This window comes from Numida meleagris, chromosome 3 (genome assembly GCF_002078875.1).
Source record: "Numida meleagris isolate 19003 breed g44 Domestic line chromosome 3, NumMel1.0, whole genome shotgun sequence".
Taxonomy (NCBI): domain Eukaryota; kingdom Metazoa; phylum Chordata; class Aves; order Galliformes; family Numididae; genus Numida; species Numida meleagris.
This window is the reverse complement of record NC_034411.1, coordinates 51,981,797-52,009,784: the sequence shown is the minus strand read 5'-3', so window position 1 is coordinate 52,009,784 and position 27,988 is coordinate 51,981,797. Positions and strand designations below refer to the sequence as shown.

Here is a 27,988-nt window from a genome sequence, read left to right as displayed (position 1 = left end):
CAAAAACACACTGAGCATATTTGTTTGAAATATTCTAAAGGTTTAATTGTACTCAATTTATGTAGTTACAGAATTCTAACCACTGTTTCACATTAAAAAAAAAGAAAGACATTTCTCAAATTGCTAAATATCAACTCTTTAAGCCACAGTTTCATGCTTAAGTACACGCTAAGAGCAATAAAATCAAGATTGAACCGGGCTTGTGCTCTTAATTCATTAGTGGAACTGTAAGGCCCTCTTCTGGATTATAAATTACTGCATGGCCAAGCAAAGTACATGGAAATGATAAAACCAACCAGCACTAGGAAAAGAAACAGTATCTCAAAGCTATTTTATTCATACTATTACCAATTTCATGTTCTCCTTTTCTTATGTATCTGCCCATTTCAGTTACTACAACTTAGTAGCTGGGAATGATTCCAACTTCTGAACAGATTCTTAACAATAAAGCATTTCTTATCCTAATATTCATGAGAGATTTCACATCTTCTGCAACTTTGTATGAAAGCGCTGCTTTCTGAAAAGCCACGCGGTGCTTGCTTATGCTCATTAGCAATAGCATATACAAATTGAGGAATGCAATTTTGCACACGTTTCTGTCTCGATACAGTCTATATGACTTCTGGAACTTGTTTGAAAATCTGGTATATGCTAGAGGGAGTGTTCAAAGAAAAACTGCTACAATGGTCTTATCTGAAATCTTCAAGGACTGTCCTGTGCTTTATATGTCTTGTGATTAAACCTACACACAAGAACTGTGAAGGTGTTACAAATGTAATCTTCCAAGAGATTTACTTACTTGCCTAAGCAAGCATTTGCTATTGAAAAGCAAGAAGCTTTTCCAGAAGGAAGGTAAGAAAATACTCTAGAATGTGCTGTGCAGAATGGCATCGTTATAATGGATCCATCTGGCTGTAAACAACACAACCTGGACCATGAATTTTCCTCTCGCTCATGAACAGTCGCTTGTTCTTCTGTTTGGTAATGTATAATAACAGGAAATCACAGGCATACGTAGAGATGCAGGAAAAGGTAGCAACTTATTAGTAAAAACGCTTTACAGAACATATTTAATATAGTTTTATTTGACTGCACATTCTGAGAAAGATAGACATGGAAGAAAACTTCACGTATCGTGTTTTTGTGAACTCCTAACTCATGTCACTGCAGGACTACTTACGATTGTCCTTTTTCCGCACTTTTGATTTTGGTGCTGCCAGAAAGAAACAGAGAAAAGAACATCAGAAGTGAATTACAAAATATGAGTGCCAGCATTGTGGGATCAAAATAGAGCCATTAATGTGAAACCTACCATTGGGATTTTCTTGTCTGTAGAAAGCTTTTAACATCTCCACTGCGTCTTTGGCACGATAGCCAGCAATGCACTGTTCAAATTAGAATGGGGTTCATGAGCACACCTGAGAATAACACAGTCCATGCTTCACAATAATGCCTTAAGTACAGAATAATTGTGAACAACTGTACTGTCTATTCTGCTAATTTAACGTGTACCTTTAACTACTTGAGGGTCACAAAATTTTCCTTCCAGGTTGAATACCTAATACATTTTAAAAAAACAATGTTGAGGCTCAGTAGAGTACATAATTTCCCTAGTAACTTATAAGTTACAATAATTTTCTCCTTTCTTTCCTCTGAACACGTAGAAAAAATAAATATCACATGCCAATGTCAGGAGATGAACACTTGCAGTCTGGACTCTACGAATTAATTCAGATGGTTGTCTGACAGAAGGATGCTTAAGACATTAATAGTAGACTGCCTAAGAGTACTGTCCACTGACTGAAATTCATTCTGAGCCGTGAGCCTTAGTGTTTATTTACAATGCTGAAATTTATTACCTTTTACATTCACTAAATCATAAATGTTATGTGTGGAAAAAAAACTCTAAGAGCTCTAGTCAATATTCGGGTAAACACAGGATAATCTACAATTGTTTACAATGTAATAAATGTAAGGCTATAATTAATCTCTACATATGCACAGGCATTTAGGTATATAATGCCGTAAACCATCTAGAATTATATATACGATGCCTCTGTTGAACACTTGCCCAACCTTTCTTAAATGAGGAAGATGCCTCTTTCTCTCCAGACACTCTGTTCCAATGCTTTAGTAACCTTAATGTTCAGAAAAGCCTCTTCATGCCTAAACTAAATCTTTGCTACTTTTGCAGTCCACATTTATTTTGAGATTTCAACTATACAAAGTAGATCTAAGGAAATGCATTTCACCTCATATATGTATGGACTGAGGACACAAATACGTCATACAGTCACTTCCAGTGGCTCAGCTAAAAAACAGTAACCTAGTAAATTGCTGTTAGTTGATCTCTGTTATGCATTTGTACATTCTGCAGCTTAAAACAATTTTTTCTTTCTCTCCCCCTGTAGAATACAGTTACTGTTCTAAGTACTGTGCATCTTTTAGATATAATTATTTTGTTACCTTGTACCATGAGTATAATTCTTTCCTTTTCTCTCTGATAGATCCTTTTAAATAATTTATGACTGTTATCAGGCTTTTCCTCAGTTTTCTCTAAGGACTTGATTTTTTTGTTTTCTTGTTAAGTCAAGTGTACTTGACATCTGCTCATCTTCCATCTGGGTCTCCTTAAACTGATCCATAACATTCTCAAAGCATAGTAACCAAGCTAGGCACAATATATTAGTTGAAAACAAAGGAAAACATTTTATGGCTTACTTCAAATGGTTCTCCCGTGTCTACGATATCATCAGACGAGATGCTCAGAACTGAGCCACAACCTCCAAATCGCTCATTTCGACAGCCATATACAACTCGTGGAATTTATGTGAACGAGTTAAGGTATTAAGAGCAACGCAAGCAGGAAGTAAAGTAGCCTGATTAAAGTACTCATTAAATTTGACTAAAATGTGCTTGTTCTTTTCAAACTAAATTAGTTTGCACTGTAATTCCTCCCTCCTAAAACCAAAATTTACTTCTGCATAATCTAAGATGCATTGCTGAAGATGTACATCCAGTGCTTCTCAGAAGAGAAGCATGAATCCCAAAACATGTAAAGCCATGTTATGCTGTTCAAAACCCAACACTGAACTGAGATCAGCCTATTTTATGTAGTAACAGATATTTCTAAAGCGTATTTTTATATCCTTAAGAGAAATCATAGACGTAGTTGCACCATTTCTCTTTCACTCTTGAATCTCTAGTTATTTACCATACACTAAAAGGAGGATGGTACAGACCTTCAAACAGTAAGATGGTACCCCTGCTGGCTTTGCCTGACAGCGTCAAGCCCTTCTCTGTGGGCTCACTACCAAACAGCCAACACTTCTACGTACAGTTTCCCAGCATGAATGTCACAAAAGGATACTCATCAAGCGCAAGGCAGCCGCACACATGATACAAGGCTCTACAGTTACATACAATACCGAGTGTGAAAACACTTCCTCGTGATCTTTCTTGTGTTGCTGGCACCACTCAAGGACCTGATCAATTGCCACCATTTCTGCATGCCGAGTAGCCTAGGAGATAAAAATAAACATTTTCTTAAAGTCTGTATAGGTACACAGCTTTCAGCATCTCACTTGTTCACATGCAACAGAAATAGAATACAAAGTCATAAAATTATTCTTCAGTCAAGTCAAAGATACAATGGTCTAATTTGTGATCTAATCTAATGATCTAATTTATAAGTTATTTATAATTTATTGTTCAAGCTGCAGAAGACATTTCACAAAAAAATACTTTCAATTCCACACAGACCAAGCTGTAGAAGAAATCTTCAACCCAGCACACACAAGATCCACAAGCTCAAACCAGTTTTTTTCTTCTACCTGTTTTTAGACAGCTCTCTGTCATGCCAGCATACCGTAAGATGAGACATGAAAGCTCTACTTGCAGTTAAAGGGACGCAAAGCCCACTGCAACAATTCACCTAGCCCACAGCTTGCTTCCAAAGACCAAGAATGCCTGCCAGGTGAATTTCCCTGGCAATAGTAAGAAACTGCTCCTAGCTGGTACCTTTCCATCTCTGAGGATTGTACTGTGCCTGCACAGAATGAATGTATTGTGAATACACAATAACTTCTGTGTATTTCTGGAATTGCTTGGCCTACGATGTACACACAGGATTTTCAATCTGCATGAGGTTTAATGCTACTCAATAATACATATATGTACAGTAAGACTCTCACATAATAGGCAGCAGTGTATTTTGCCAATCAAATCTCACAGCAAAAATATCACAAAGCACTAGTGATGTATACATATATAACTATACCAGTTGCAGAGCCTGGCACTTATTTAAATTAAGGTTGTCAGTATTCTCCTTTGTAATCTCCTTTGGAAAATGGAGGTTTTTGACCCACTAATTAGACTAAGACTTCAGCAATCCAAAGTATACTTCTAACTCTGATAAATATGTCTTTGTGTGATCTTAAATAACTTCCTCTCAATCCAGGAATTTACATTAATGTTTTAGCCTTGTGAAGATCAGTGGGGATAACTGCAAGGTGTTGTATACTATATGGTAATGGGCTCATGCATCTATCAATTTGTGATAAGGTTAATATTGTTTTAAAATGTTTTAAAACTCCTACAGAGTTCTATATTGCCTGTGCCTACATTAGCAAATAGTGCAGTGCGACAGGAGTGTATCTGCAGAGCCAAACAGTGCTGAGGGCTTGAGACCAATGCAAGGGAGTTCACACTGGATTAGCTCCAGTTTAGTTGTATGGAGTATGTCCATCAACAGTTGGAGTGCATTAGGTATGCTCCCAGAAGTGCATCTTCACGTCCAAGGAAGAGTTTGCCATCTCTGAGACACAAACCAAAGCCTGGTAAGCAGACAAGAAACTGACTCCACAAGTGCACTTGTGATCTAGACTGCCACAGTAATGAACCTACTCAGAATAAAAACATAGATCTGAATCAATATGTAGACGTGACTCCTCCAGGGCTACTAGTGAAATGCTGCCATGAAGGTTCCCTTCCTGAACAAGTGAGAGCACTTCAGCTAAAGTCTCAGTGCACACACCTTATGGAGACTTCAAACACAATGCCCTCCTGCATGATGATCCCTCAGAACTACTACAGCCACTGTAACATACACATGTAAGCTGAGGCTATTCTAATTTTGTGCCCCTCAAATCAGGAAAAAACATAAATGTCACACTGGCTTTTCAACTCCTGGGCACAAACTGCAAACATAAGCAAGTTACAGCACAGTCTCCATACAGATGCTAACCAGACCGTGTCCCTTAACTCAGCAGACACAGCCATTATTTTTTTCCAAGTAAAGAAAATTATGGTAGAGGTTTCTAAAAAATCATGAAAAATGTGGAAAAATAACAGTAAATTTTGATTTACTGTTTCTCATAACAAGTGGACACCCAATGAAATTAGCAGGCAGCAAATTTCAAGCAAACAGAAGGAAGTACTCTTTCACCAAGCACGTAATTAAATTGTGGAACTCCTTGCTGCAGGATGCTATGGAAGCCAACAACATAAAAGAGTTCAAAAAATGTTTAGACAAATTTGTGGCGGATATGTGCACAGACAGCTATCAGCAGCAATGACCCAGACACAGTCTTGGGCTCTGGAAGTCCCAAAGCTATTCACTTCCAGAAGAGGAAAGGATGTGCATGGGAAAGGCTTACACTTGTCTTTTCTCCGTTCTTAAGTTTCTTCCTTAAGCACCTTATAATGGTCACTCTTAAAGGCAAAATACAGGGGAAAAAAACCTGACCTTATAGATCTGTCTTAAGGTTTTCTTTTAAACTGAGCTACGACTAGATAGTCAATTTGAATGATGCGCTCTGTGTAAAATAACACATGAAAAAAAGACAAGTTTTCATTTTGATTCACCGGCTCTTGTTTTTTAATTTGTTATTGTAAAGTTGAGACAATAAAAAGCAAGTAAAAGTAGAAAGGGGGAAATAAAACTATTAGAGAGGGGCAAATGGTATTCCAAGGAGGAATTATTTTAAGCTGATGTCACCAGGTAAAAAGCCTAGAGTTATTAAAAGAATACCCCAAGCAGTGTCAGATGTTTTTATAGACAAATAAAGATACCATCACTACCTTGAAAAGCTTGCCTTCTGGAACTCCAGCAAGAACTAACAAGTGAGAGCAAAGGAGGCGAGTGCTCAAAGTTCTGTATTGTCTCATGGCTTCATTAGTATTTTATGAGTATGAACAGTGTTTCAATTCCAGTTATCACATACTGTACATGCAAGATGCCGTGGGCAAAGACACGTGCTACAGTGACCCAACAGGAGATAACAAAGATGAGAAGTCTGCATGTATCAACAAAAAACCTAAACGAAAGAACATTTTAGTGGGAAGTATATGATTGCATCACAAATAGAAATGAAGACGCTAAAAACAGTAGTTCTGGGAAGAAAATGTTAAGGTTGGTCTGAGGCAAGACTGAATAAGCAAGCAAAGGTGGGACGTGCCAGAAGGAACGCAGTGCTGGCACGAGCTTGTGAACTTATCGCCAGGCTGTTGAAAACTAGTGTCTTACACAGACATTTGTTGCACTGTTGCCCAATGAATACAAGTAATGACATGTCTAATTATTTTGAGATGGTGAGGCCATAGTCATGCTCCTAAATAAATAAAATAATAAAAAACAAACACGCAAAAACATCATCCAGTATCAACACTTTCCAGAAGAATACAACGATCAGTAATTCTGAAAATTACTCACACAAAGTAAGAAGCAGTATCTTAGATGTTCATGTGTTCTGCAATGGACACACAGGGCAGAAACAGAGTATGCAGGGTAACTTAAAAAATCTGAAAGCTTTTAGCAACTAAATCTTTTTGACAAGATGAGCAGATTAGGAACAGGATGAAAGAAGGCATAAAGAAGACACTGCCTGCACCTAACTGCAGTCCCCTAGAACAGAGGACTCACACAAGGAGAAAACAGGGAATTTATTTGACATAAAGCCTAGTGGAAATTTGATCCCTGAGAAGGGAAGAACTGTAGGGAAGAACTGCAGACTTAAGTGGATACATAAGTAAGCAAAGAAGAGAAATTACACTGGAAAGGGAAATACCTGCCCAGAGAAAACTTATCAGCAAGGATGCTCAAAGTTCATTTTGCTTACTTTTTTTTCAGCTGGGACATGGGCATTAATTGGAGAAACACCTACGTAATATAAGCTACATAAGCTACCAGCATGCAGTGAGAGATGTCATCAAAAGAAACTCAAGAAGTGGATGGCCATAGAGACAGGAGCGGGGAGAAAACAGAACACGAAGTATAACAACAAAACAGCATTAAAGACAAAGGCAGCATTAAAGACAAAGGGGTATGACTTTAAATACATCCAAGCTGTGTAAAACAAATAATGATGTTCCAAGCTTAAAGAGGGTAGATTTCAGTTGAATATAAGGAAAAAGTCTTTTACAGTGAGGGTGGGGAGGGCACTGAAACAGGTTGCCCAGAGATGTGGTGGATGCCCCGTCCCTGGAGACTTTCAGGGCCAGGCTGGATCGGGCCCTGGACAACCTGATCAAGCTGCAGATGTCCCTGTTCATTGCAGGGGAGTTGGACTGGATGACCTTCAAAGGTCCCTTCCAACTCTAAGGATTCTATGATTCTATTCTGGCATAAGAATAGAGATATATAAACAAATCATAAGAAGTTTGAACTGGAAATCAGATGTTTTCTAGCCACCTAAGGAAGGATGTTCTGGAGAAGCCCTACAATATGAGATGAGATGAGAAATTAGATTTAAAGTGGAACTTGACAAATCTATGATGTCTGCTGGAACTGCCTCCATGGTTCAAGAGAGATTTTGTTTTTCTCCAGGTTTGTTGCTAAATAATGCCTGGAGAAAACTGAAAACACTCACATTTCCCAGTAAGTGCCTCTTTCTAGCTTACATTTTCTTTTAGACTATATGGAACAAATAACTGTATGATCAGAAAATTTGGAAGCACTGAGTATTCAGCATTTCTAATCACTACAGTATAAATATTTATGAAATTAAACCTCAAAAGAGTTGAAATGTGAGCTGAACAGAAACATAGAAATGGCCTGGCTTTCAGTGGTATTAGCAGCTTACTGTTTCCAAAATGCAGCCAGATTTTTTGAAATCAGGATACTTGGATTTACGTACGTATCTTCAGGCAACACTGATGTTCACACAATAAAAGGCTGAAAGCTTCCCTAATACTTTTATATTGATTATGATTTTGATACCAGCCTCACCACTTATGTTCTGCCATTTATTAACACATGATTTGTACACAGCATTGATCTCTCTGGCACAGTTCTCCCAAGAAGTGTCCTCTTGCCCATGGTGTTTACACTGATTTACTAAAAATACCTGTCCTATTTGCCAAGAACTTTCCTGAGTTGTATCAAAACTATTTTAATACATTATGAGTGTCCTGTAACATGAATTAGATTTGTCTTGAGTGGTACATTTTTGAACTTAGAATCATAGAATCCTTAGAGTTGGAAGGGACCTCTGAAGGCCATCTAGTCCAACTCCCCTGCAATGAACAGGGACACCACAGCTACATCAGGTTGCCCAGGGCCTGATCCAGCCTCACCTTGAATGTCTCCAGGGACGAGGCATCTACCACACCTCTGGGCAACCTGTTCCAGTGCCTCACCACCCTCACTGTAAAAGATTTTTTCCTTATATCTAACCTAAATCTACCCTCTTTAAGCTTGAAGCCATTTCCCCATGTCCTGTCATCACAGACCCTGCTAAAGAGTTTGTCCCCTGCTTTCCCGTAGCTCCTCTTTAGATACTGAAAGGCCGCTCTCAGGTCACCTCACAGCCTTCTCCAGGCTGAACAGCCCCAGTTCTCTCAGCCTATCCTCATAGGAGAGGTGTTCCATTCCGTGGATCATTTTTGTGGCCCTCCTCTGGACACACTCCAGCAGGTCCATATGTCTCCTGTCCTGAGGACTCCACATCTGGATGCAGTACTCCAGGTACTCAACAGTGCCTTAACCAACTCAAAAGTTTCATTTTCACTTTTTATTACACTTTGAGGTTAGATGCACTGAATGCAAATTACAGCCAGATCCTGCAATCAGATACACTTATACAAATCTTCCAAGATTCCTGCTGACTTCAATGGGCCTCTTAGTGTGTACAAGACCTAATATTAGGCCAAAATTGCAAGCATCAGGTCTAAAATTTAAAGGTAGTCATGCTAAGAAGTAACAACTTTGCCAAAGGAACGATTTCTGTAAATGAGACACGGGGTTTTGTTAGTTATCCAGCTTCCTAAGTCCCTGTCTTCTCCCTCACCTTCCAAAACGAGACTTTTATTTATTTACGGATTCTCTTTGTATGGAGGTGTTGAGCTGGAAGGGGATCAAGCGATTCTATGATCGTATGAGTACGAACCGGAAGGCCCCACACCGGCCTCTCCCCTCCCAGCTGCCCAGGCCCGCACGGAACCCGTCAGAAAGGCGAGCCCGGCGCAGAAGCGCGGTGCCGTTAGCCCCTCCCCGGCTTTGCTCCCCGTCCCCGCCGAGCGGGCAGAAAGCAGCGCCCGCCCCACTCACGTTCTTGGTCTCGTTCACCTCGTTCCTGCCCTTGCCGATCGCAGCGCCGTCGTACACCAGCAGACAGCCGACGGGCACCTCCCCGGCTTCCAGCGCCTCCTGGGCCTGCGGGCGGACACGGCGCGGGGCAGCGTTAGTGCGGGGGCGCGGGACGGCCCTGCCCAACCGCGCGGCCGGCCCGAATCCCTGCCCGCGCTGACCATGTCGAAGGCCCGCTCCATCCACGCCGCCTCGCCCTCCATGGCGGCCCGGCGGAGCGCGGGCGCTGTTTCCGGAGGGCCGCGCGGGGAGGCACTGCGGGCGGGGCTGCCGTAGGCTCCGCCGGGGGCCGCTGCCACCGCCCCTTCCGTCGACGCAGGGCGAAGAGGGGCGGTCGGGTTGGGAGCGCAGGATGCTCCGGTCGCTCTGGAGTTTCCTCAAGCGGCACAAGAAGAAATGCCTAGTCCTCGGCACCTTCCTCGGCGGTGAGTGCCCGCGGGGCTCAGCGGCCGCTGGGGCTGCGGGGGGAGCCGCGGCCTTCCCTTCCCACGGGCCCTCCGCTCCCCGAGTGCTGTCCGGCCAACCCGGGCCACGAGCTCGAGGGGTAACGGTGGAGGAGGGGTTGTGAAGCCGTTCGTGTTCCGTGGGAGCCCCCATCTAAGCCACGGGGATACGGTCTGGTAGGCTCCTCTTCGGGAGCTATTACAAGATTATTTCGAGTTGGGATTAGATTTAAAGGAGCGCCTCGGATCTGTCTCTTTGTGTGGCAATAAAATGCACACCAGTGCGGCTGGTAGCAGTGTTTTTTTTGTTTTGTTTTGTTTTTGGGGTTTTTTTGTTTGTTTTTTTGTGGAGGTTAGGTATTTCTCAAAAGATACAGCCAAGTCTCTGCACGCTCAGTCATCGGATCTCCGTATATTTTATGCAAATGGCACAAAATTAAAGGTTGCAGAGTTGCTAAGGAGCATTTGATTTGTTTATGCCCACAGGAACTTGCCTGAGCAGCTCAGTGTTCTGAGAGCTACAGGGTTTCTGCAGTGCATTTTGTCTCTCTGTTTGCTGCTTTTGGTTCAGGTGAGGCCTTTTGGGGGAGGTGCGGAGAATATACTTCTGACGCCTCAGCTGTGCCTTCTGCACACTTCCAGCATGAATTTCTTGTGTATTTTTCCAAAGAGTTCTGATCGTTGCCTGATACTAGGTTAGATGGCGGTTATTGATGTACTTGTCAAACCACTTTAGCCCTTCTGTGCAGGCTTTCTGATTTCAGAAGTACAAAGGAAGGTTATGTTTACCTATATGAGCCTCCATGCCGACAGCCCACCATTAACCAGACTTACTTTGACATGCCAAACTGTAACCTGCCAGCTGTTCCCCCTCCCCTTCAGCTGTCCTTGTGAGAGCAGTAAATGGGAAAAGAGAAAGCATGGGTTCACTAGCCTCAACTGGAAGTGTGGATTGATGTCTGACTGAGAAAGCAGGTATCGTAGAACCGATGGCTCTAGTAGTCCTGCTAGCGTGAAATCCTGAATTCATCACGTGTAAATGGCCCTTTGCCAGCATGGGAACCATCCTGGAATCACCAAACTCACAGCTTTTTCCTAACAGTTGGTGCTGTTCATGTACCACTTTCACTGAAATGCACTTTCACTGAAATAGCACCACTTTCACTGAAATGCTGTTGACTGGATGAAGTACATTTAAAAAACAAACAAACAAAACACTAAAGATCAGGGACTAAATCAAAGTCATTTAAAGTGTGTCCAGTCCAAAGGGAAAAAAAAAAAAGACAAAAAAAGACAACAAGATGTTGTACTTCTGAAAAATCAGCAAATCTGCCAATTTAATGTCAGAGACTGGAATCTACATTTTTCTAGTGTGTTTTTCTTAAGAGCTGTAGTTGCAGTTGCTGGGAAGGCAGAAGTAACAGGGAAAACAGGGCATCACAAAAACCTAAGGATTTTAAGTCTTTGGCACAGGGACAGTGATGTGAGTATTTAATTATTCATTAGACAGTACAGAAGAGTCCCTACATTATTACTGGTGCAATGTTTTATCAGTGAAGTACTGAAGAACCACAGAAATTTAAGTTGTTTGGTACTTGTGCATCTGCTTACTAAGATAAATTCCTTGTACTTTATTGGTGGCTATCATTATTAATGCAGTTCTTCTGAATCCCAAAGCTCTGTCTTCATAAGCGGAAAAATCTTTTGCAAAACCCATGAGGTAAGCGCTCAAACTGATAGGAAAGCAACTGGAATATGTGTATTTTTCCCATTTGTTGAGAACACCCCAACTTAGGAAAGACCTCACGGGAGCTCATTCTTCAAGGGTCTGTTCTTTTAGCAGTATAAATTAAATTGACTTTAATCTCTTGAAGTAGGCAAAGTCTAGTGTTCAGGGATGAACCCCACAAGAAGTATTATTTCAAGCAGAGTGGAAGATCTTGTGTGTCTCAGCTGCAAGGACCTGATACATCCATTTGTTGTTACTGGTCAGGTAGACTTAAAGTGGCTTTTATGTTGGTGCTCAGCATTCAGTGCAGATTGCGTTGGATGTTACAAGATGATTCGCTGTAGTCATTATCTCAGTGTTGCAGAAGAGCAAGTTCAGGATGTGTTTGAAATACACGGTTCTGATTTCAACGGTGAATTAATTGTTGCTCAATTTCATCTGTTGCAACCTTCAGCTTGCAGAAAGAGCATTTCGGTTCAGAAGTCTGTCTGCTTACCCAAGATGGCTGCATTGGTTCATGAGTGAGTGCAAAGGGCATTCAGTGAGTTCTGGTAGATGTCTCTGGTGCCAACAGAGTAAGGCTTGGTGCTTTCCTATTTTAAGTGTACTTTTTAACCATAACAGAATTGTTGTACATCAGCTGACGTGTGGTTTACTTGTATATAAGAACAAATCACAACACATGGAGCTGTTGATGTTCTGGAAGGATACGGAGTTGTGTGTGTCAGCACCATTTCTACATAATGAAATTCTCGAAGTTATTTTATTTTATTTTATTTTTGAGGGAAGTATAACAATGGGGTAAAGATCATATAGAGTTGTTAGGAGACTTCCTGAAACTTGATGCCTCCCAGTTACCGGTTCCACCTGTGAAGAAAGGAAAAGGCTTAGGGAGAAAATCATTACTTAGGTGATGTGAGAAACCTCCAACTGGTTTGAAATCAGTGTCGTGAATGTGCAAGAGCCTGTGGATTTTGTAAGCTATTATCATTACTTCTGTTTAGGTGGGAGGAAACTATACAACAGTGATAAACTGGAGTACGTTTCTCTCAGTTTTCTGCTAACAGATAAACTGCTTCCACAGGAGATAGATATTGTAGACCCCAGATGTTGCATGTGTTGTAGGACAGCCAGTACATGTGTTTCACTTTTTTAGACCATTTATAGAGCGATAGGAAATGTAGTTCAAGATCCTTACTGAGGTTGCTGTACCTGAATGCACTGGTGTCAGCAGCCATAATCCTTCCTTGTACCACTAATCTGCTTCTGAACCTGTGTGCTTCAGAAATGCTGAGCTACATTAATGAAGGTGGAGATAGGTTTCCATAGAAATTATCCTTTGGGCAGCCTCATTATTGCTGAATGTTCTCAATTCCTGGTTTTGTGTGGGACATACGGGAAAGGTATTGTATGAAGACCTATCTATACAACTGTTAGCTCATTAGACATGAGCAAAATGTTGCTGCTGCCACTTACTGCTGACCTCCTACTGAGAAGTAAAATGGAGATATTTTAGCTGTTGTAAAAAGTTGGTGTTCACTTTGTTTGTTCTTAACAGAAATCCTCAAAACATCAGTTTCATTTCTTACTATTATCTTAGCTTATGTTGGCTTTATGGCAGTTGTTAGGATGTGGCTTGCTCTGGTCCAGCTCCCAACTCTAAGTGATGGTATTTTTATGCAGTGTGTTCAACCTGGACTTTGGAGAAGTGTGTGTTATTTTCTAGTCTTCTGAATTGCTGTTCTGTGTATCAGTACAGATACAGCAGCTCTAAAGCAAAATGTGAGCACACATGCAACTCCCAGGCGGGCAGCTCCTTGAAATACCCCTCAGTCAGGAAACCTGCATGCAGGAGTGACTAGTGCAAGCATTCATCATCATAAAGCTGCGAGGGCAGCAGTGGAATTCCCCAAGCACAGCATCAAGTTCTCTAAACAGCTTGAGGTGCTTAGGAGAGCACTTGGCATCCATGCATGAGAAGCAAACTGCAGAGTCAGTTTGTTGCTCACATGCAGAAACACCTTTTTTGGCTCATTGTTTTTGCTTTAGCTCTGTGGATGATGCAATTTTTACCTCGGCTAACTTTTTATGCATCACACTCTCAAAGGTGAAGCTGGAGTGCATAACATCAGTTAGGGATGGGTCAAAGTTACACCTTAGTTTGGAGGAGGAGGGAAGAAATTGAACGCCTGATGTATTGCCTTGCTCAACTGCGTTGAAACCTGGATGGCTGCTAATGCAACTTTGGACCCTCGTGAGACACATGGCAGTTTTTAGTGCAGAGTACTTAACTGTTAGGCAATTAGCTGCCTCCATCTTAATTACAAAGGTGCTGCCCCAGCATATTACTAAGGGGCCTGTATATGCTTCTTGTTTCCTTCTTACAGTTTCATGACTGCCGTGCCATGTGCGTGTGCAGGAAGAGCCTTTTTGTAAACCTACGTGACATTTCTGCCACAAAACCTGGAAATAAATGGTTTATTGGGGGGGCTGGGGTGAGGAATGAAACAAAGCTTGTCTTTTGGACAGATGGTTATGTCTGAATGCACTGCAAGATATGTGGTGGAGTGAAATATGGTTGGAAGACTCTTGTGTTCAAAAACTATTTTGTTTAGACTAAAACAGTTAATTGCTGCTGTTCCGGTAGGCTGCAAAATCAGTACTCTGAAGGCTGTGTTCTAAATACATATTCTTGGCAAGGATTGATTATGTTTTAAAGAATTATTATTGTTACTTATGAAGTCTCATTTTGGTTAAGAGTTTACAGTGATAAAACTGTAAAAAATCTATGTTGAGGGAGCCATAATGTTGAAGTTTGCATCTGATGAGGTGATTCGTGACAAGTGCTAAGTCCTCCAAAAGGTTGAAGCGGGAGAGAGTGACTTCCACTTATTTCCCAAACGTCTCATTAAAAAAAATTGAAAGTGATTACAATTGTTCCAAACCGGTATGGTTTGCAATTGCATATTGGGAAACACGCTACCAATGTTAATAACCAGATGATTTTTTTTGTGTGACCATAAATATTAGGGTACAAAGTTTACAAACCTTTTGAAATACTGATAATAGATTTGGAGAATATACTGAAATGTTTTAATGACCTAAAAATGGAACTAAATTCAAAATTGGAGTAGTGATGTTATTTGCTAATTGCTGTTAAAATACTTGAGACCCACATATCTCCTCTCTAATCAGTGTGTACCCTTATGGTTTTAAACCAATGAAAGAAGCTGAAAGGGGCTTTGCTTACATTTGAAAGCAGTTTGTAATCTGAAAATCTCTCTTCAGGGGTCTATTTACTGGGAAAATACGGGCAGAAGAAAATCAGAGAAATCCAAGAACGAGAGGCAGCTGAATACATTGCCCAAGCACGAAGACAGTATCATTTTGAAAGTAATCAGAGGACGTGCAATATGACAGGTAAGATAAGGAAATAATTCCACTTCTCAAGAACATAAACTGTTTGGGGATTTAGACTACATATAGTCAGGAATGAAGAAGAATAAGAAAGGAAGGTGAATTCAGAGTCTTAACTAAATAGTAGTAGTGCATAAATATAGTCATCTTTTGTCTTCTGAGTGAATCTGAGGAACAGAGGATTGAAGAGATTTCTAGAGGTCATCTTGACCCTTGGTTTGAATATACTTAGCTATTATGTAACCTGTGATTTGTTAGTTCAAGACCCTTTTTTGTACTGCCATAAACTGCATGTCATACTGCAGAATTTACTGCAGGGTTAATTTCCTTATTCATTACAGCACATTGCTAGTAAACCACACAGATCTCAGAGGGTGATTTTTATTTGCAAATAAGAAGCATATCTTTGTGTTAATTCCCCACACTTGAATAGATAAAAGGTACCTCACTACCAGGAGAGCAAAAATGGTAGTGATTTTATACTATAATTTGTCTCTGGGTTTGGGGAGGGCATGCGTCTGAACACAAACCTTTCAAAATTATTTCTGTAACACAAATTGGGCAGCGTTTTCTTTTCCTCTTGAAATTTTTAATGGTTTTGTTAAGTGACTGCAAATGGTTTATGTGCAGCTTGTTTACTCTGACCAGTTTGTATTTCATTATTATCTTTTTCCATTTGGTATTGACTGCTGGTATTGACTACTGCAAGGACTAAGCTTTTATTTGCCATTAATTGTTCAAAGTATGTTCTGTATGGCAGCATACATTTTTGCCGAGATTTTTTCATATTTTGTTTGTGGTATTTATCATGTTCTGCAAATGCTTTTATTTACCATCTCTTGTTCCTGTCATATAGCAGTAGATTAGACCTTGGATGTTTTGGAAGTCAGGCATTTTCTCCCAGCAGCTTTCCTTAATTCTCTTACTGCGGGGGCTGAAGGAAGCAAAAACAAACAAAAAAAACACCTCAGATTTTTTTTCTTCCTATTTGGAGCAATATAGCAGTGTACATTTTCACTAAGGGGGGAGTTGAAGGTGTGTGTATACAGATACTGCAGCATGTGAGCATATATCTGCAGACAGAGCCAGGAAAAGCCATGTAGCTGCATAAGGGCAGCTGTGTACCCAAACTGGTAAGAGCTGAGCAGGGCAATTCCGGGATTTCCTAGTTGCTTGTCGTCTCAGCTTTGCATGTAGAGCCAATAGGACCAACACGGTATAGCAGCTATCGAGTGGGTGTAGGGTATGGATTTATGATACTTTTTCTATGTTGAAAAACTTGGGTTTATGTATCTTTATTCTTTTAATAACAGTGCTGTCAATGCTCCCTACATTGAGGGATGCCTTAATGCATCAGTTAAATTCTGAGAGTCTCACATCTCTTCTTAAAAATAGGTAAGATTATTTCATTATGTTATAGATAACTTGTTTTGATGTTGTTTTTTTTTTTAAATGATGTATTTCTGATGTAGAGAGTGTGCAGGATTTCTGTCCTGCGTCCTGTTGAATCACTAGTCTTACGGTATTTTTGAAATCACAACATAAATATTTTGTCATGTTAGATATAGTTTGATAGGTATGGCTAACATTCTCCAAACTCCACAGGAGATAATCATCACTTTAAGATGTTTCAATGAGAGCCATGATTGTTGTTAAAATGCTCTTTTTAAGAGATTAGATCCTCTAAGTACTTTGCCTTCAACAGAACATCATAACTGTGTTGTTGTTGTTTGTAGAAATGCTTATGTAATCTCATTGAGGACATGATTGGTAGTGGAAGGTATCCTAAATGATTTCACAAATGGAAGTGAGTTATAAGAAGTTGTAGGGGCACATCATACCTTAAGAGAAATATCTCCATGTCAGAAAACACCTTTGTTTTCATTATAACTGTAAGAACAAATGGCATATTAAATAAAGTGCATAATAGCATACCTTAAAAGCTGCTTGGCATTGAGGAAGGAGTAAAAGTGTTACTGTAGGCTGTTAACGTAGGATTTCTGACTCCTTCAAGACTGCCTTTCTAGTTTAGCTCCTGATAACTTATTTATGTAGTCATAGCCTTAGCTGTCCAGCATTTAATAAATTAGCTGTCCCATCACTGACTTTTTTTCAGTCAAATACTCCCACAAGAACCCAATAGAATGTGGTTTAAAATGGGAATTGCGTTTTAAATAACGGTTTTGTAATATATCGTATGAGAATTGGGTACTGTAGTTGAGTGTTAGTTAATCAACAAGTTACTGGAAAAAGCTAGTTTGTATGGAATATTTAATGTACTTGCCATAGTAAGAGTTCTACTTAATGAAAAATTAACCTGAATGAATAAGGGAAGTTGTGGATGACCAGGTTTGTCTTCTGGACTATACAGCAGAATAGTCTACTTACATCTGTAGTCTCTTGTTCCATGTCCAAAACAAGTAATGGCTTTGTTTATTCTCTGTAGCATGCATTCTTTGATCAAAATGTAGCCAACATCTCTAATTTGTTTAAGTATTTGGAGCAGTTTATGGATACAGTGGCAGACTTCTGAATTCCAATAATCCCAGCAGAAATGGTGATGGGACTTCTTGATACTTCTGTTATACATTTCTGAAAGCAAACAAACATATATATATATACACACATATATATACAAACAAACATATATATATATACACATATGTGTATATATATATTTTTAAATATTGGTTACATGCAGCTGAGACCATTGTATCCTTGGATTTTCATTTAGAGTGTATCTTACAGTAGAGTTTTTCTTAGTGCTTCCTTTTTTGACTTACGCTGAGGAAATTTTGAATAGATGCTTGAACTTTTTGAAGGGTAGCGAAGGAGCTGGGGAGACCCAGATCATGAAATGAGGCCACAGAGATGGCTTTAAAGTGAGCCTTTCAAGAAGCTTTGCATTCTTATGCTATACTCAAAAGTATAGATTTGTTTTGTTTCTGTTTTGATTTTGGAAGATTAATCACAGGGCTCTGGACCCTTCCAGTGTCACTCTTGTTGAGTATACAAAAGAGTAGATATGGAGACTTACCATCCTTAGCATCCATAAATATACAGTTTTTTTTTTCATTATCTATGAGAAGTTCTTGTAATTCCTTAAGGAAACTCCTTTAGCTTAAAGTCATTTCAGTTCCTTAAATTTAAAACTATTTTACATTATTTTAGTAATCTGGGGAGGACAGGAGTAGATTGGGAGCATAGACAGACTGACTTCTTCAGCCTTCCAGGCAAACTTTTTAAAAGTGAGAACCACACAAGGTGACCAGTGCTCTTGCTCTGTCTTTTCTACCCTTCTCAAGTCAGAGAGATTGAATGAGATGGGGAAAGTAGTTGCTGCTGTAGTCTTGCAGATGTTGCGTATCTCTCTCTTATTGAACACGAACTTTATTCCAAAACTCTGTTTATGTTTGTATTACTATCTGCATTGCTTCTGGTTTTCTAAGTATAGGAATGAGAAATAAAAATTGAGTAGCAGGCAAAGACTGAAATATCCATTTCCATTAAGCTACTGTTAGGCTTAATACTTGCGGTCTGAAGCTGTTAGCTGGTTGTTGCCTTACGTTGTGAGGAGAAACTTTGTAAGCATGTACTTTAAAGTATATTTTAGAGTCAAAACATATTTTGACTCAGTAGATACAAATGCATTTGGCTGATGTTGTGTTGGCTTCTCTTTCTTCAACTGGCATCGAAAACTTATCGCTTATAAGTAAAAGTGTTTCACCTAAAGAAATATTATCTTTTGTAAGTCTTTGTTTTGCTTTTGAATGTGTTTTAAAACTGTTGATTTCACTTGTAAAAAGTGAAGTGTTATGGATCCTTATATCTCTTCTAGCTATCCTTTTTTTTCTTTTTTTTTTTTGAATCTGCCTCTGCTTTCTGGAGTTATAGATTTAATAGTTTATAATACCAGTTTGTTTGCATTACTTAATGGCAGTGAGCTTAAAAATTGTCTGTGTAATTGATATAATGGTCAAACCGATGTCAAAGTACATGTGTTTCAGAAAGATAAAAGCATTGCTTAATGGTTAACTGGGCCTGTGAAAAGTGTATTTATTTTATTAAGTAGATTACTGTAAAATCTAAAAACAGATTAATCTGTACTGTGTGTGCTAAATATTTAAGTGTTACTTCTGATCCCAAGAAATTACCAAATGTTTCCCTAAGTTACTTTCGTGAAGCGATTCCTTCAAAATAGAGATACAGTAGACATTCTTTACTGGCACTGCTTAACAGGAAAGAATGGCTGATTAAATTTCTTGTATGGTTAGCTTGTTCTTATGCCTGCTACTGTATTGCTAAAATCATGCCTGTTTACTAGTCCTAAATATGTCATGTGTCTTAGTTCAGAAGTATCTATGCATACAGGCGGGGAAAAGAGGCAAGCTGAATCTGAGCCAGCAGTGTGCCCTGGCAGCCCAAGGGGCAGCCATACCGTGGTGCAGCAGGCCCAGCGCTGCTGCTGCTCAGTGAGGGGAGGGCTGTCCCGCTCTGCTCTGCGCGGTCTCACCTCCAGCACTGGGTGTGGGTTTGGGTGTCACAATACGAGGACATCTCAAACTATTAGAGAGCATCCAAAGGAGGGCTACAAAGATAGTGAAGAGTCTAGAGGGCAAGAGGTGTGTGAGGAGCAGCTGAGGTCCGTAGGTTTGTTCAGCCCAGAGAGCTGAGGGGAGGCCTCATGGCGGCTGCAGCTCCTCATAGGGAGCAGAGGGTTAGCTGAGCTCTGCTCTCTGTGGCAGCAACTGGGCCCGAGGGAACGGCATGGAGCTGTGTCAGGGAAGGGTCAGGTAGAGTGTGAGGAAAAGGTTCTTCACCAGAGAGTGGTGAGCATGGAACAGTTCCCCAAGGGCTGTGGGCATGGCCCCAAGTTTGGGTGGTCCTGTGTAGAGCCAGGGGTTGGATTCAGTAATCCCTGTGGATCCCTTCCAGCTTGGGGTGTTCTGTAATTCTATACAATCTGTGTTCTTGCTTTTTGTCTGTCTTAGAAATCAGCCAGGTCGAAAGGTAAATGTGTTTCAATGGAAGAAAAACCCTTGTGTTTATGGCATTTATGTGGGTGGACTTCTTGTCCATATATGGTCATGATCACTTCGTTTTTAGATAATGAAGTGAGTATTTTAAAACCAAGTCAGACAATGGTAAATCTCCTAAGCAAATAGGATAGAAATTCTGATCCTGTGCTTATTATGCACAAGTGGGTACAGAAAGCCCTACTGAACTGAGGTCTTTGTTAAATACGTGCACAATCAACGTCCTAAGAAAAACGTACCACTTGTGTGCAATCAGTTTTTTTCTGACTTCTTAGTATAGGAGCTCAAAATTAATAATATAACTGTACATAATTGGGATCAATAAATACTGTATTTAAACACTGAAATTTTAATATCTTTTCTGTGACTTCATAGTGCATTGCTTATATACTGCTTCCTTGAATGAAGTAAATCAATGTAGATCTAAATCTGATGTCAATAATTACAGTAGTTAAATGAACTTGCCTTGGAACACTGCAGTTTTATTTAATGTGTTTATTAATTTCCAAGGAAAATATACAATGTTAAGTATTTCAATTGATTTTTTTCCACAGGCCAGCAAACAAGTTAGAAATATGGGAGGATTTAAAGATAATAAGTAAGTGTAAATGAATGATTCCATCTACATAATATGTAATATAAATTTTAAAATGATGTTCATACTGTTTAAAGTGCATACTTTACACTAGACTAAGTTGTTGTTTCAGTAGGTACAAAGATAGTGTAACACACTACCGAGCAAATATCTCCTTATGAAGGACTTTTTCATATCCCCCATGGAAGGCAGATGCTCAAAAAACAATGTGAAGGATTTAACTGGCCCTTGTGTTATCCTGCTCAACAAAGCTTTATGAGGACTTTCTGTACCACCACAGAAAAATCAGTCTAGTTTTTCAGAAAGTTCAATTCTGAACACAGCAGAAAACATCTTTCAGTTATGTAGTTTAGCCCTTACATGCCCAACAATTTTCTCTTTTCAAGCCTGTTTGAGGTCACCACAACAGCAGTAGTGATATGAACCTTTTTGTTCATCATTTTATATATTGGTTGGTGGAAGCAGTGGAAGGGAGGGAATAACAGTGAAGATAATTATTTAGTGAAAAATCAGTAAACTTCTAAATTATTATTATTTACTGGTTTTGATTTGTTACTGTCATTTGTTATCCCTACCACCACTGTCTCCCTGGTTTTGGTGCTCCTGCCATAGGTAACTTTTTCTTTCTCCTGTAACTGCTGTTACACTTTCTGTGTCTTAGTTGTATGAGGCCTAATGTACTTCGTGTATTTCCTGGCCTAAGGAAGAAGGAGTGTCTGACAGCACTGTTATAGGGTGTGCCTTCTGGAGCAACTTGTAAAATTATATGAGACTTTTGAGCACTGGAACAGGCTCCCCAGAGAAGCAGTCACAACGACAAGCCCGAGTTTAAGAAGTATTTGGACAATGGTCTCAGATCTATGGTTTGATTTGTGGGTGATCCTTTGTGGTGCCAGGAGTTTGATCTCTGTGTGTCCCTTCCTACTGGGAATATTCTGTAATCCTGTGATTTAAATGAGGCAACACTTCAGCTGTAGCTCCTGCGCGTATTAAACTCATGATCATTTGGGGCATGGTTTTTTGAAAATATGTGTTGAGACAACCAAGGAGAGAATTTGCTGTGTGTTTAAAAATCGTCAGTACTTCTTGAATCTTGGGAACACGCTCCTTTCTTGACTCACCCTTATTTCCTTGACGTTGAAATTGCTTTGTTGTCTCTCCTCAAGGTTTCACAAGAAGCATTGTAGCTGTCTATAGTACCTGTATGCTAGTAGTTCTTTTGCGAGTCCAATTAAATATTATTGGCGGTTACATCTACCTAGATAATGCTGCAGTCTGCAAGAACGGCACGGTAAGTTTCTTGTTTTGTTCCAGAGGTTGAAATTTCATATTCTTGGGAGTGGAAGAATAAGTGAGAGATAGAAGGGCATAGCTCAGGAGTATTTGAATGAAAACAGGTGTTCTGTAAGATTGGGAGACAAAGGTATTACTAAGATTTGTTGATATTTTATTATAGTCTCTAAATTTGGATTATGTGGTGATAATATTCCATAACGAAATACTAGCAATATTGAATAATACCTTTTGTCTGCATTTGTATCGCTTAAAGGCTACTTCAATCTGAGTACCAGACTTAAAATAATTTCTTTGCTTTCTTTAGTCTTTTGTGTAACAGTAATATTGTGCCAATTATCCAAGATATGTATGCAAATATATCTGTATATATATATGCTTAGCTCTTCCTAGCTTGTACACTAATCCCTTCAGTTAAATTCTCTTAGGGTTAAAGGAAAATGTTGTATTTGAAATATTGGCTGTTTTTTTTAACACTAGAAGGTCATCTGCCTAAGTACCTGTTGATGAGTAGAAGCTTGGTTTTTGTTTATATAGTGTATCTATTGCTCAATAACAGTAGATTCCAGAGTAACTAAATTCTCAGTAAGATCTGCATATTGTTGAACAGCTCACCTAAAAATAACGAATGCAAACTTTTATTAGCTGTTACATGCTCCACTCTGATAGCTCTTGCTGAGAGTCAAGGGACAGCATGTCAAGGCCAGTCTGAAGGGTCTAGAAAAGTGTTCATTAGGAAAACCAAAGGTGATGGAGGTCATGATTACATTTTGTAAAGTCTGAAAAGGCTTTTTTGGGTAAGAGGCTCTAGAGTAGAAATGTTTCCTTTCTGTTACTTTTCCAGTAGAGGAGTGGGTTGACGGAATCAAGTGTGAGGCACTTTGCTGGAGCAAATTGAGATCCTCTTCAACTCCCAAAGGCTTAATTTATATCAAGGGATTTCTCTGGCTTCTGTTAGGGTTGAGCATAAATATCCTATTCCAGCAGATTTAATTTTTAGGGTGGGGACTAATCTCCCAGTTTAACTATGACAACTTGTAAATGTGTACCTGCATCTTCTGGAAGGTGTCCTGCTATTCCTCATAGCCTGCTTAAGTATAAGGAAAATAATGGTAGGAACGTGTGATTGGAAGGATGACCACAGCAAGCTGTGAAATACTAAAGGGAAGGTATGATTTATTTTTGAGGTCCTCTCTCTCAGCTTTTCTTTAAGGAAATTTTTCACCTCCATATTCTGTTTGGAAAGTACTCTGATACGGAGGAAACCTCTCCTGAGCAGATAACTACCAAGTGTAGTTGCTCTTCAGACCTGCACTGAGAATGTGGGACTGTCTACTGTAGGGTATTATAAAGATTAAGGAAGAGGTCTGCAACCTGTTTGAAATGATTTTTGTGTTGTTGTCTATTGTTGTGTCACAACCTTTTTCTTTTTCCCCCACAGACACCACTAGCTCCCCCTGAGGTTCAACAGCAATACTTATCAAGTATCCAGCACCTGCTAGGAGATGGTATGGTACTTTTTATAAACCAACTTCACTTACAAAATGTTCCTTTTTTTTCTAGACTTGAGCAAATCATTAGAATAATTTTGACACTTTTCTTGTTCTAGGACTGACTGAGTTAATAACTATTGTTAAACAAGCTGTGCATAAAGTTTTTGGAAGGTAAGAGGTCCGTATTTCCTTGTGGTTAGCTTTTCATCTTTACTGTGATGACTGTTCTCAAAGCAACGAGTTTTTACTAGAATTTAAAAAAATAAAATAAATGCATACTGGCTTTTTCCGAGACAAAGTTTTTGGCAGGCTGGCGGGACAACAGTGCAGACCAGTATCAGTTTGGGATCCTGCTGTGATCATGTTATCAGTAAATAAACACTACATCATTACAATGTTGACTGCAAAATTAAGTCTTTCTGCCTTTTCAGCATTTCCCTTAAGCATGCCCTATCTCTTCTGGAGCTGGAACAGAAACTAAAAGAAATCAGGAAAGTAGTGGAACATAAAGATTCAGATCAGATTGCACCTTATTCTCCCTTATGCCATTATCTGATGCCAGATGAAGAAAACCCCCTAGCTACCCAGGTACTTATTTTATTTATTTCATCTAACTTTTTTGTTTATTGTGGAGAGGGAGGAGTGCATAACAGTCCTCTAGTTGCGCTATGGTAACTGAATCTTTGATAAATAGCAGTGCCTCTTTCTTTATAAATCAAGTATCCTTATCTGTTTAATCTAGGATGAGTAAAGTTGAACCTTCTTCACACTTGATTGAAAATGTGTCAGCTTTGAACTCAGAAACACAGCCATATTAGTGCTTTTAGCCCACGATTTCTGCCATAGTATAGTGCTGTTTAACTTTGCCGGTGCACAAGTAGAAGCTAACAGCTTTGGACAAAGAGCCTGAACAATTGTAGCTTTTCTGAAAGAGATGCTGTGCTGCAAGAAAGTGACAGCGTGCTGAAGTCTTTTTGTTGATTTGAGATGGTACCATCTCAGTGGTAACATTGAAGGAATTTTCTAAATTTTCTGACAGTATTTGACTCCAGCCATATCATGGGTTGGTGAAAACTAGTTCTCAGCTTGATATTATGCTGGTATAAAGAAGAAACTGAGGTTTCATTGTGTGACCCTGTGCATTTATCTTTTGAAGTTCAGCTAACATGCAGCGTTTATTTCAGTTGCTTGTTAGTCTGGTATTTCCTGCTAGTATTTTTAAAATTAAAAACAATTTTAAAAAGAAAAATAAAAAACCACACACAGAACCAGTGACCAGTTACAAGCCACACACATAAAATTATAAAGAATCTGACTCACTATGATAAGTTGTTTGTATTAAATAGATGTATCTTGACTTAATTCCATGGCACAAAACTATTTCCACCCTTACTCTTAGGATTCTTATGGATTTCTCACTAAATAGCATCTGTCTTTGCTTTTTCTAGGCTTGTGGACTCACAGAAAGAGACACTGCTACAATTAAATTACTTAATGAAACTAGAGATATGCTGGAAAGGTATACAGAAAATATTCATATTGAACTCCTTACAACTACAGTTCACGTAAGACAGTTTTGTTTAAGAAGTGGTGAATTTTCATTTGCTAAATGTGACCATTTAGCCACTATGCTGCATTAAATTTTTATATTCCATAATTAAAAGCTGGGATCTTCAAAATTTGAGTGCTTTGAAACTCATAAGAAATATTCTTGCCTTAATAATACAAGGGTGTTTTTCACAGCTAGACCCGTATCTCTTCTTTGCATTTTCTTAGTTATGTAGGAAAAGAGAAGTACTTCCCTTCTGCCATACCAGGGCAAATTGAGAGTAATTATGTTGCATTTACTTGCTTTGATAAAATGAACACCAGTTTTGGCTTATCAGAGTTTGTTTTTAATGCATGGTTTTATGAGTGGTTGTACGCACCCTTCTACAAGAGCTACTGCAGTGAGGCTTCCATAATAAGCATTGAATAGGAATGAAGAGAGTCAAATGCCAAACTATTCTTAGAATGTAACTGCTTGAGATCTGGGGCATTTTAAGGATGAGTCCCTCTGTGCTACTGCTTAGTAGAAATAGGTAATGAAGGAATGCTTTCCATTTTATTTGTCTTCTAGTAACTTCAGTGGAGAGTTGAGGTTGTTGACTGTTTTGCTGTGGAGATACTTGGGGAGATTTGGGAAGCTCAAATACTCTTGAGATTTGCAGGGGTTTTCATTTTGGAAAAATGAATCCTAGGAATCAAAACCAACATATATTTACTTCTTCAGTCCAGACTTCAGTACAGTTTTGAGCACATGTTTAAACAGAGGATTCAGTCAACTGCTGGACAATATGGCAGAGTTCTTTAGACCTACTGAACAAGACTTCTCTCAGAATGGCTCTGTAAATAGGTAAATGTTTTCTTTTGTTGTGGTTCTTTCTATGAGGCTGAAAGCATTATTACGTGAATTCCAAAACAGGCAAGGGATTTTCTTGCCTACTTGACATTCTCATGCTAGAAATAACTTTGTTTCTTGCTTTTCAAGAATAAATATGGTCTCCTCACTTCGGTCAGTCAGAGAGCTAGGAGTATTGCATGTTTCTCCCCAACCAAGAACCTGCTGGAGTTTTCCTGAGCTGTCTTTCTCACCATCTCTTGCAGATCTAAAAACAGAAATCAGAAGACCTATCCTTTCCAATTTTTGCCAGTGCTGTACAAACAGACTGCTTTTTGAGTCTGGGAGATGTCCTTGCAGCGTCCCCCTGTGAGGCCATAAGATAGCTCTGTATGTCCGAGTCTCTGACTGGTAATTACAAAAGTTCTCAGGGAAGCTGGACATAATTGTGGTTCTCCAAATACACGTAACCTACAGAGCTTTAGGTTCTTGACTGGTATGTTGGAAAAAATGTTAACATTCAGGATCTTCTGCCTCTTTCTAAAAGAACGTTAAAAATACAGCTTTTATTCTGAGATTATCTTGGTTTAAAAACACTTCACTGTGTTAGAAGTCTGAAAGCTGAGTTCAAATCCTAGAAATATAATTCCTAAAATATTAAAAGGAATACTTTGAATATAACTTTTTATGTATGTTTATTTTACAAGCCGTCGGTTATTAAATAGTAATGTTTGTATTGAAATGTGTGCTGTGTGCATTGCTCAAAATATCCCAAAGGCTTTAGCTTGGCTGTTTCTCCTCAGCTTGGTTAAGAATTTGAGGGTCTGAGATTGTAGAGGGACACGTCTGACAACTGTTTATGTGTACACACAGGTAAATACTGTAGCTTCTCATGCAAAATGAATGTGTTTTAGCAGTAATAGGATAACCAACAGTTATGATAAAATTTTCTTTGGTAGATCTTCCCTATTAAATGAAAAACTTAATAGGGTCAAACCTTCATCTTGTACATTCCAGTTTGTGGTCTGTGCAAAACTAACTTCTTCCAACTCTTACTTTTGAAGTAGTAATTATTTAGATTAGTAATAATCACAGTTTAGTTGTTTTGCAAATATCCAAGCAAGTCTACGTCAATATTTTTTTGTTCTCTTGCAGTCTCTCCAGCGTCAGTCTTCCTTTGGCCAAGATAATTCCAATAATAAATGGACAGATCCATTCAGTATGCAGTGAAACACCCAGTCACTTTGTTCAGGTAAGAATCTTGCTTTATTTAAATTATCTCAAATAAAATTTTGAGATGTTGGTTATTTCTATTTAATCAAGTACCTTATTTCGTTTAATTTCAGTGGCTTAAAAAAGTAGAAATAAGTAATGTAACTTAAACTTTTTGTAGAGTTGTGCTTTCCAAAAAATGCTTCTTTTTCTCCTATAATCTCTTCCCTTAACGAAACAGTGCAGAAGCAGAAAAAAAGAAGTCTCAACTTGGTTGCAGTTGGAGTTCTGTTCATGAATTTCTTGCATTTGCCAGGTTTGAGTTAGATCTCAGTAGGAGTGCCAGGTGCTTTTCTCTTATCAGTACAGTTATGTCCTGCAGTGAAACCAGACAAGTGCTGGCTGTAGTTTTGATTAAGCAAATGTATTCCTCAAATGTCTTCCAGGACCTACTGATGATGGAACAAATGAAAGATTTTGCTGCTAATGTTTACGAAGCTTTTAGTACCCCTCAGCAACTAGAGAAATGAACTGCACATTAATAGGAATAGATCGTGTATTTATAACGCATCCTTGTGACTACTGCTGAGAGTGGAGTTAATTTTATAATGGTGTAGGAGCGGTAGACCAGCAGAAAGAACATACTGAAGAAACGGGGAGTGAGCCCATAGTTGTTCTGTCTAATACAATTCTGTTTCAAGTGTCCATTAAAATATTCTTGGTGAAAGACTTACTCTATGTAAAGAATTTTCTATTAAAAAGTTGTTGAACTCTTGCATAATTTGATTATTTTTATTGCATCTG

At 39.2% G+C, this 27,988-nt stretch overlaps 2 protein-coding genes and 1 long non-coding RNA gene across 7 annotated transcripts; 1 reads left to right on the top strand and 2 right to left on the bottom strand.

Moving 5' to 3' along the window:
• ADAT2 (adenosine deaminase, tRNA specific 2) lies at positions 20-9,908 on the bottom strand. Its single transcript, XM_021390577.1, has 6 exons — positions 9,748-9,908; positions 9,548-9,652; positions 3,371-3,521; positions 2,722-2,828; positions 1,313-1,385; positions 20-1,213 (listed from the first exon to the last, which is right to left on the bottom strand). Exons 1-6 carry the CDS (start codon positions 9,787-9,789, stop codon positions 1,173-1,175), a joined length of 519 nt encoding a protein of 172 aa, XP_021246252.1. The 5' UTR covers positions 9,790-9,908; the 3' UTR covers positions 20-1,172.
• Positions 9,853-27,962, top strand: PEX3 (peroxisomal biogenesis factor 3). 5 transcript variants are annotated; one of them, XM_021390574.1, is made up of 13 exons: positions 9,878-10,011; positions 10,516-10,600; positions 15,047-15,178; positions 16,489-16,570; positions 20,766-20,809; positions 21,973-22,097; positions 23,541-23,607; positions 23,709-23,763; positions 24,024-24,180; positions 25,041-25,111; positions 25,865-25,987; positions 27,128-27,224; positions 27,631-27,962. In XM_021390574.1, exons 3-13 carry the CDS (start codon positions 15,172-15,174, stop codon positions 27,712-27,714), a joined length of 912 nt encoding a protein of 303 aa, XP_021246249.1. In that variant the 5' UTR covers positions 9,878-10,011; positions 10,516-10,600; positions 15,047-15,171; the 3' UTR covers positions 27,715-27,962. The 5 variants fall into 5 exon arrangements, with proteins under 5 accessions (XP_021246244.1, XP_021246247.1, XP_021246245.1 ...); XM_021390569.1 differs by lacking the exon at positions 10,516-10,600 and having other exon boundaries at positions 9,853-10,011; XM_021390572.1 differs by lacking the exons at positions 10,516-10,600; positions 27,631-27,962 and having other exon boundaries at positions 9,853-10,011; positions 25,041-25,157.
• Positions 12,517-18,347, bottom strand: LOC110395768. Its single transcript, XR_002436620.1, has 3 exons — positions 17,017-18,347; positions 16,009-16,109; positions 12,517-12,625 (listed from the first exon to the last, which is right to left on the bottom strand). It is a non-coding gene; the product is annotated as an uncharacterized LOC110395768 (long non-coding RNA).

What these genes read in the sequence shown, in the direction of transcription:
- ADAT2 (XM_021390577.1), bottom strand. Translation starts at nt 9,789, where the DNA reads ATGGAGGGCGAGGCGGCGTGGATGGAGCGGGCCTTCGACATG. An exon ending in TGGAGCGGGCCTTCGACATG is followed by an intron (nt 9,653 to 9,747) that starts GTCAGCGCGGGC and finishes GTCCGCCCGCAG; the next exon opens with GCCCAGGAGGCGCTGGAAGC. An exon ending in GGCTGCCTTGCGCTTGATGA is followed by an intron (nt 2,829 to 3,370) that starts GTATCCTTTTGT and finishes ACTCGTTCACAT; the next exon opens with AAATTCCACGAGTTGTATAT.
- PEX3 (XM_021390569.1), top strand. Translation starts at nt 9,939, where the DNA reads ATGCTCCGGTCGCTCTGGAGTTTCCTCAAGCGGCACAAGAAGAAATGC. An exon ending in CCTCGGCACCTTCCTCGGCG is followed by an intron (nt 10,012 to 15,046) that starts GTGAGTGCCCGC and finishes ATCTCTCTTCAG; the next exon opens with GGGTCTATTTACTGGGAAAA. An exon ending in AAAACCCCCTAGCTACCCAG is followed by an intron (nt 24,181 to 25,040) that starts GTACTTATTTTA and finishes TGCTTTTTCTAG; the next exon opens with GCTTGTGGACTCACAGAAAG.